Genomic DNA, 8409 nt, shown 5'->3' with positions numbered 1-8409 from the left:
GCCAAGACTCCACCCACGAGAATCCCGACTGGAGGATCGTCCGACTCCACTGATTGGTCCAACTACACTATTTAAGTGAGAAGGAAGAACAGGTTTGTCTGAGCAATAATGTGGCTTCCTGTTGTGGCTGCACCCAACCTGCTTCCTGTTTTGCTTTTGCCTTCTCTTGTTTCCACCCTGCTCCTGCTCCTGCTCCAGCTCTCTGTTCAGTCCTTGCCTCTCCTCCATTTCCTGCCTTTATGCCTTCAGTTACCAGGCCTGGCTCCGATCCCGGCCTCCAACTTCTGACCCCGAATGTCTTGACCCTTGGTTGTGCCGTTTGGTATCTGACCTTGGCTCTGATGCTGGTCAACTGATAGTTGCTTCTGATGCTGACCCTTGGCTTCGTTCTCCAGCCTGGATACCTGCTCTTCCCACTAGACATGACTGCTGCTCTGACTCCTAGGCCAGGTCACTTATGGCCTGATCCATAACAGTCTGTCCCATCCCAGCCACTCACCCATGTTGGACTTTGGCAGCAGGGCTAAATCATACAAAAATGGCCACTGGGTTTCTAATGACCCAAAGGGACCTTGGGTTTATGTGTCCTCTTCCTCGTTAGTTTAGAAAAATGAGGCACAGGTGGTAAAAGTGAGACATTCTGCCCTGGGAGAAGTAATATAATTGGCTTTAATTGCGTTCCTCTGGATTTATGCTGGTGTGAATGAGAGAAGAATCAGACACTAGGACTGATGTAGCTGGAAGAGGCTGGATCAGAAAAGTTTGTGAAGTCCTTCCATGACCTCCTGTGTCTTGATAAGTCACAGCCACCAGTCCCCATTACACACACACAGTCAGCCTGGGCCCCTGGTCAGAGCTCAGGGTATTAAGGTCATGATTAGACGACCAAATGCAGCCTTATGTACGTAAGTGCCAGACTTCTCCAAGAGCACCCAAGAGCACCCACTTCATTTGGGTCCTGCTGAGGAAATCCAACCTTCCAGCCTTCTGTGAACAGCTCGGCTCCCAAATGCTCACCTCGCTTTCCTCTTTCCCACAGAGCAACCCCTCCTGAAATATCCTCCTAGGACTCTCTGGGAATGTCTAGGAGAAGCCACTGATTTGGTGTTAGGATGTTGATCCTGAGACTATGTTGGCTGCTCACGTGCCTCATCCTCACCGGTAAAGAGTGTGTGTGTGTGTGTGTGTGTGTGTGTGTGTGTGTGTATAGCTGGTTGAGAATTTTCCATTGGAATGAAGAACGATTTCTGCAAAAAAAAACAAACTTTTTGTGGGAATTCTTTAATTTTGTTGAAAACGTTCATCTTTTCCAATTGAAAATTGAAGAAAAAAAAGTTCAGGTCATTTTGACCCAAATCAGAATATTTTGATCTGTTGAATTGACCCAAAATGTTTAATTTCGAATCAGTTAAACAAAATGTTAAAATAGCATTTCCCTGTCAGCCCATTGCCTCATGGGGGTTGTAGTTTGGGCCTCCATTCTCGCCTCTGGGCCAGGCTCCCTGGAGGACTACATGTCCCATAAAGCAATACAGGCTCCCTGTTACCAAGCTGTGTGGTGCATCATGGGAGTCACATGACCTTCAGTATATTATGGGAGAAGGAGCCCAGCCCAGCCCATAGGCATCCCGCTCCCAGATTAGAGCTGTTGAGAGTCAATGTGCCTCAATGGGAAAATGCCATTAATATTGAACTGATTTGAAACAAAGCATTTTGGTTCAGTTTAACAAACCGAAATGAAACATTGCCATGCAGGAATGTCAAATGTTTTCAGTCAACAGTGCTGAAACTAAATCCTTCGATGCTTCCAAACTGAAATATTCCAGGGTTTCCATTCTGCAAAATAACTTTGAAATGTTGGCTTTTCATCTTGATGTGGGATGGAAAATGAATGTTGAAATATTGTCGTTTCCCAGCGAATGGAAACTTCCAGTTTCCTTCAATTCATAGATAGGTGGAGGAATGTGTATGTGGATAGAGAGGCATGCATGGAGATGGATGGATGGATAAGATAGATATATAATATTGATCTGCATGAAATATCTCATCAGAATCAGAAATCAATCTCACTTTAAAGAACTCCACTCCATCAGTTTCCTAACCTCTCTCTTTCTTTCTGTGTTTCTAGATGCACGCACCACCAAATCCCAGGCGATCCAGCTGAATGGCATGGTGGGAGGCTCGGTAGTTTTCCCTTTCAAAGTTCCCCCGTGGGTGCCCGTGGAGACGATTGTCTGGAATTCGGTCACAACCCTCGCCACATTTACCCCCAGGAAAGGGAAACCAGCTGCAGTTAAAGTGCTGGATAAACGCTACATAGGGCGGTTGAGGGTCTTGGACCATACGTATTCTCTGGTGATTAGCAACCTGAGCATGCTGGACAGGGGCATATACAGAGCGCAGATAAACACGGAGTTCACCACCACTGTGACAGAATACCTGCTGCACGTATACAGTGAGTGTGGGGGTGGGCTGCTGGGGGGTCATTTGCACCAGCTGACGGTTGAGCTATTGGTCTGTGGGGTTGCTCCTGCTTTTCAAAGGTGCTGCAATCCCATGGATCCCCTGGATTTCAAGAAGAGATGCAGCTGCTGAGCATCTCTGGAAATCAGACCAGAGCCAGGGAGAGAAAAATCAAACTCTCGTCTCCTTTAAATTCAAATGGTGTCTGTTTCAAGAGCTTTCCTTAAACAAAGACCCCTCAGGCCAGTTTCTTCCAAGGGTCAACAGGGAGCTAGTCAGCTCCTTTGAAGCTCTTTAATGGTGCATGGCATTCCAGTGCTCAGTTTTAATGAGGGGCTCATGCTAATTTCTCGTCTTCTGCATCTCAAATGTGGATATAACTGGGTAGGTGTTTATTTCAACATAAATATATATTTTTAATGAGATTCCCCATTAAAACATCTAGCCCCTTAGACACATCCACGTGTAACACTTGTCACCTTGAAAGAGCTTGGCAAATTATGGGCCTACCCCTCCTATTGAAATCAAGGGCAAAAATCACATGGCAGCAGGATCACCAAAGCCTATTTGGGGCGTGGTTCCATGCTGCATATTTGGGTCTCCACTTTGTGGACATTTGAATCTCAGGGCAAACATTCCTGGCTGTGTGGCGGTTGGGTGAAAATTTTCTGTGCAAACTGTTTTTTGAGGGAAAACTGGGTTGTTGAATAAATGGATTTTTTTTTGCCTAAAGTATCTGTTGGAAAACACACCACCCAAAAACTGAACATTTTTTGGTTTTCACCTGAAAACAGAGCATTTTGATTTGACTGTCCTGCCATGGTGCCTCATGGGAGCTGTAGTTTGATGGCCTCACTGCCTTGTTCTCCTCCACAGGCTAGGCTCCCTGGCCAAACTCTATCTCCCATGATGCACTACCAATGTGCATGGCCTCCCTTCTCTAAGGTGAGACCATGTTGCATCATGGGAAATGTTGTTTGACTAGGAAGCCTGTGCTGTAGAGGAGAATGGGGACAGGAGGCACCTGAACTACAACTCCCATGAGGCACCACAGCTATATTTCAGAATTGAAATATTTCAGTTTTCAATTTTTATCAAAATCAGAGAATATTCCATGTGGAAACCCCCTGACACACACATTTTCTGATCAGCTCGATCTGTGACCTCCATTAACAAAGAGTAATTCATTGTCTCCAGTTAGTGGCTATATCATATGTAGAAACTTAGGCTGCAGTAGCAGACTCATATCTTAGTGACCTGGTCCTTTAATTCATGTAGTTTAGGCTTTCAGATGCAGAAGGATGGGTTCAGTCCTGCAGACGACCCCAACCAGAGGTGTTCTTCCAGAATAATCCTGCGTATATGCTATGTAAAGAGATGAGAGGGCTGGGAACCTGTGGAAATGACCTGGGATTGCACACAGGGGCTCAAAGCTACGTGCAGTGCAGGGAATCCTCACTGCTCCCTTTCCCATTTCGTATTCCCTCCGACACGCAGAGAAAATCCCAGTCCCAGATGTTGCCGTTGCCATCCTGAATGGAACCTGCAACCTCCTGCTAAACTGCTCTGTCGCCGAGGGATCGGAAAGCGCCACCTTCATCTGGACGTACACCCGCAGGAGGATCATCCAGATCAAGGAAGGACCCACCCTGCTCATCTTGAGCCGGCCAAGAGCTAAAGACATGGTCCACACCTGCCTAGCGAGGAACCCCGTCAGCCAGAGCTCAAAAACGATCTCCATAGAAGACTATTGTGGTAACTTCCTATCTAAGCATCTCTAGGATCCACCTGAGAGGCATGGGGTCCTGGGGTCAGCGTGGCCGTGGCAGGGCTGCATGGGTTATGATCCTGCTGCGTGAAATTCACCTCTGTGAAAAGAGCCTGCCGCGTGCCTCAGCCTCACCTAATCCTAGATGCAGGCCTCCATCCATATAGAACCATGGCAATGGCCCAAGCCTTTCAAGCCCTGACCTGTGGGCATGGGCCAAGTCTTCATTACAAAGTTTTGTTGGCACAGAGGTGCTGGTCCATGCCCCTGACTGACAGAGCTGAGCCAGCCAAAATCCCAATGTAGGTGCAGCTGTGCCGACAAGCGAGTCCTTTTTGCTGATTTAGCTTGTGTCGTTCAAGGACTTAACTAATACTGACAAAAGATCTCCTTGTGCTGCTATAAACTGTCCTCAGTAGGTGGCTCTGCTAGACTAGCTATACCAGTAGAGCTGTCGCAGCAAAGCTTGTCCAGTGTTGTCTGTCTAGCCTGTAGAGAGAGATGGTGGTCTGCTGCTCCAGTGCCCTGCCTCTTGCCCCATCACTTACACCAGTGGAGCGTCTGGCCTCAGGATGTCCCCAAAATCCCTTTCTCATTTCGTAGCATTTTATACCCAGTTGCACTGGTGTAAATGCCTGCACTGGGTTGTGAGCTGTCTGGGGCAGAGACTGTCGCCTTGTTTGGTGTTTGTACAGCACCTTGCACCATGGGGTCCTGGGCATTACCGCAAAGCAAAGAACAAGTAATATTCAGGGCAATAGGGAATGGGGATAGGCAGGAGCAAATAGCTGCTTTCGCAGGCAGAAAATAACCCCAGAGACCTAGAGCTGCTCATTGCAGAGGCAAATGTTCATTGTGCATTTGTCTGTTTCGACAGAAAGTGGCTCACCGGCATCCATTTTCCAAGCGCTGAAGGCAACGTGCTTCTTCGTGTTCTTTGGACTCCTCTTCAGCATGACCGATATTCTAAAATAAGGCCCACACGCTGCTGTCGAATGCAGACCAGAGTGACGGGAATGCATTCAAAGGGAAGATTTGTTGCTGAGGAGGATACAAATGTCACTAACCCTTGCTGTAAGTTGCCTGAACTGCAGCCCTTCTAATCTGCACCTCGGTGTGAAGAGTTGCCACTGCAGAATTTATTACTGTGGCTTTTTAAAAAGCTACTGTAGATTACAAACAGCAAGATGCAGAGGCATTTCCCATCTGCAGGCAGAAGGTGATAATCTCCTAACATCTCCTCCTTATGGGCATGAAGCATCACACCTGAGATCCAGCCAAAGGTGTGATTGTTTGCTCATTGTGTTAACTCCAGTTTACCAATAAAATGCGCTTCTCAGTCAGGCCTGAAATTACTGATGTGCTCATAAAGATGTGGGGCTTTTTTTCCAGTTATGCCAAGGCTCTGGGTGTCGCTGTAATTCATGCTCAGAGTGGAGTAAAGGGACCTTAGTGTAAATGAGACTCTATCCCCCCAAGATCTTCAGCTAATAAAGACCCCTCTGCAAATCAGTGGGCCTGATCCTCCCCCGGCTTGCACCTCAGGGGTTTGATTCACCATTGTACTATGCCAGTGGGTGGTGACTGCTGTGGTGTGGAGCAATCTAGTGGGCAGGAAACCCCTCCCCATTTAACTGCCAGCTTCCTCTCTCACTCATTTCTGCATTTGAGTTCTTGGCACATTTATCTGGGTGGGAGGGGGAAGAAAGCCAGTTAGGTGGGGGCAGTGGTGTCGCCAATCCCCCACATTCAGAAATCAGGAACCAGTCCATCCAGAACTCCTGCTTTGCGAATCACAGGGGTTTGTGGTTGTTTTTTAATACTCAGTTTTGGGGTTTTTTTTCTTTGCCTTCTGTGTTTTTCAGCTTTAGGGTTCTTGCTTTCAAGGCTTTTTTCTGCAACCACGGGGGGCTAGATCCTTTTTTTAAATGAAAGCCGAGATTCTCAGGAAGCCACCTTCATCCAGGAGCTGGGCTTGCAGAAAACAGGTCAAAATCTGGAGAGCTGGTAGCACTGGTGGCAGCTTCCCTGCTGCCCAAATTGTTAATGAGGGGGAGCGGAGGAAGGACCTTCCTAAGTGCAGAAGATGGGGAATCCTTTAGCTTGGCTTTTACACTCTGGACTGCCACGTGGAACAGCCACGGGAAATTCTTTCTTACCTGGCCTTCTCAGAAGCTCAGCTTGGGCTCTACGGGACAATGATCTTCACCCTGGGGTATGTGGCTTCCTGGGTATGAACTAGTTCGAGTCGCCCATTCCCGCTCCTGGAGGTACATAGAGAAGAAAACAGCAGCACTGAACGGCTAAACGCTGCGGGTACATCCATACAGCCAAAGCTGTGCACGGGTTAGCCTGAATCAGCTAGCGCAGGTTATGATAGCAGTGAGGACAGAGCAGGGTGGGCTTTGGAGCAGGTCAGGAAGCAGTGTATGTACCCAGGATCTGTGCTGGGATGGCACTGCCCATGCCAAAGCCGGCGCTGTGCTCGCTTCACAGCTATTGTGCCCTGCTCTGGCTGGATTCGAATTCATCACAATGGCAAGGTCCATGGTGGACTTCACAGAGTCTCTGCCCTGTCTCCCTTTAGACAGTCAAAACTGCATAAAAATCTCATCTACTCATGCTGTCATGGTGCTGTTACGATGATTAATCATCTCTGCTATGATAACACATCGGCGCCAAGACCCCAATGTGTCAGGTGCTGTACGAACACAGAACAAAAAGCCAGTCCATGCCCCTAAGTGCTTACGACAACATGTTAGAGACACAAGGCGGGCGAGGTCCTACCTTTGATTGGACCAACTTCTGTGGTGCAAGGTGTCAAGTGGCACTCGGCTCTTTTCTGGGCTGGGAAAGGTGCTTGGAGTATCACCGCTTCCTACAAGATTGTTTAGCGTGAGGAGTTAACACGTCACTTCTAGGTAAAATGGGCCGTTAACCCCTCTGCAGCCACAGGACAAAGAAGGGTAAGTGGGCTACAGATTGTTATCAGAAGCCATAACTCCAGTGTCCTTTTCAAGTCTAGTGAAGTTATGAATTTAAGCTCCCACGGTCCAACAGAGCTACAGCGACATTGCACCCAGCAGGCTACGCTAGTCTGCAGGCCCAGGAGACGATGCCAAGGTCTAGTAACATCCTGAAAGCGAATGACTGGCAAAATGGGATCAGTCCCCTAAATCTAAGGATGAGTGAGCACACATAATTATACCCCCCACCACCGGACTCTCACGTGACCCTGCCCTCTGGAGAAGAAAAGTGCCACTGTTTACAATGCAGGGTTTACTGAGGGTCAGCCTGGCCGCTGATATAAACCAATGTGGCTCCACCAACTTCAGTGGAGTGATGCCAGCTTGCTCCTGGCACGGGGGTCTCCAGGATCAAGCGTCACAGAGTTTCTTCAGCTGATTTTCTGAGTTTCTTTCCGACCCCCTACTTGATAGGGCAACTCCCATCTTTTCATGTACTATGTATAAGTACCTGTTACTATATTTTCCATGCCATGCATCTGATGAAATGAGTTTTAGCCCACAAAAGCTTATGCCCAAATATATTTGTTAGTCTCTATGGTGCCACAAGGACTCCTCATAGTTTTTTCTTCAGCTGCAGTTCCCATGCCTACTATCTCGACTGCTAAAATTCTCCTCCGAGGCACAACTGGGCCAGGAAGGGTCAGTAGCAGCGCCTAACAAATGCAGCCTGCCTGTTGTGTCACATACAAGTTTGTTGTTTCCTTCCCGGTCAGATCCGTGGCTGCAGAATGTCTTTTTATAAATAGCTTTCCGTGGCAATGACTGGATTCCCTGAAGCGTGGGCAGGGCTACAGTTAGTTCTGGGAACTCCATCCTTTGCACTAACTTGGTTTGCTCCTTAGCCATTCGCTCTGTCATCTCCCGCACAAACCGAAAGCTTTGCTATCGTGGTGGGGACAGGCAATGGTGCTTCCAGTACCTCAGCTGCTTCAGAGGAAGGTGCAAGGTACCCCCTAGTGGGCAGTTATGGAATAGCTTACCCCAAGCGAACATTCTTTCCTAATCTCTAGGGTTAGAGGTGAGTTTATGCCCTGAAGCATGAGGGTATATATCCTTTCTAAAAGATTATCAAGTCTAATGTAATGGTGGATATTCTCTTTATCCATATGCATGTCTAATCTATTTATTAATCCTGTTAAACTCTTGGTC

At 47.8% G+C, this 8409-nt stretch overlaps 2 protein-coding genes across 4 annotated transcripts in view; both read left to right on the top strand.

Moving 5' to 3' along the window:
- The first annotated feature begins 5 nt into the window (after positions 1–5).
- LOC115639264 (SLAM family member 5-like) lies at positions 6–5229 on the top strand. Its single transcript, XM_030541755.1, has 5 exons — positions 6–92; positions 1040–1161; positions 2129–2455; positions 3961–4218; positions 5109–5229. The coding sequence occupies exons 2-5, from the start codon at positions 1113–1115 to the stop codon at positions 5204–5206; spliced, it is 732 nt and encodes a 243-aa protein (XP_030397615.1). The 5' UTR covers positions 6–92; positions 1040–1112; the 3' UTR covers positions 5207–5229.
- The window catches only part of LOC115639262 (signaling lymphocytic activation molecule-like), a 27390-nt gene continuing 24192 nt past the window's right edge, over positions 5212–8409 (top strand). For 2 of the 3 annotated variants that reach the window (XM_030541751.1, XM_030541749.1), the window contains exon 1: positions 5212–5305. In XM_030541751.1, the coding sequence (XP_030397611.1) occupies positions 5227–5305 (79 nt within the window). In that variant the 5' untranslated portion in view covers positions 5212–5226. Of the gene's footprint in view, positions 5306–7890; positions 8279–8409 lie in introns of those variants that run through there. The other variant, XM_030541753.1, reaches the window with a different exon arrangement.

This window comes from Gopherus evgoodei, chromosome 24, assembly GCF_007399415.2.
Source record: "Gopherus evgoodei ecotype Sinaloan lineage chromosome 24, rGopEvg1_v1.p, whole genome shotgun sequence".
NCBI lineage: Eukaryota > Metazoa > Chordata > Testudines > Testudinidae > Gopherus > Gopherus evgoodei.
Note: the sequence above shows the minus strand (reverse complement) of the source record. Positions and strands in the feature narration are given on the sequence as shown.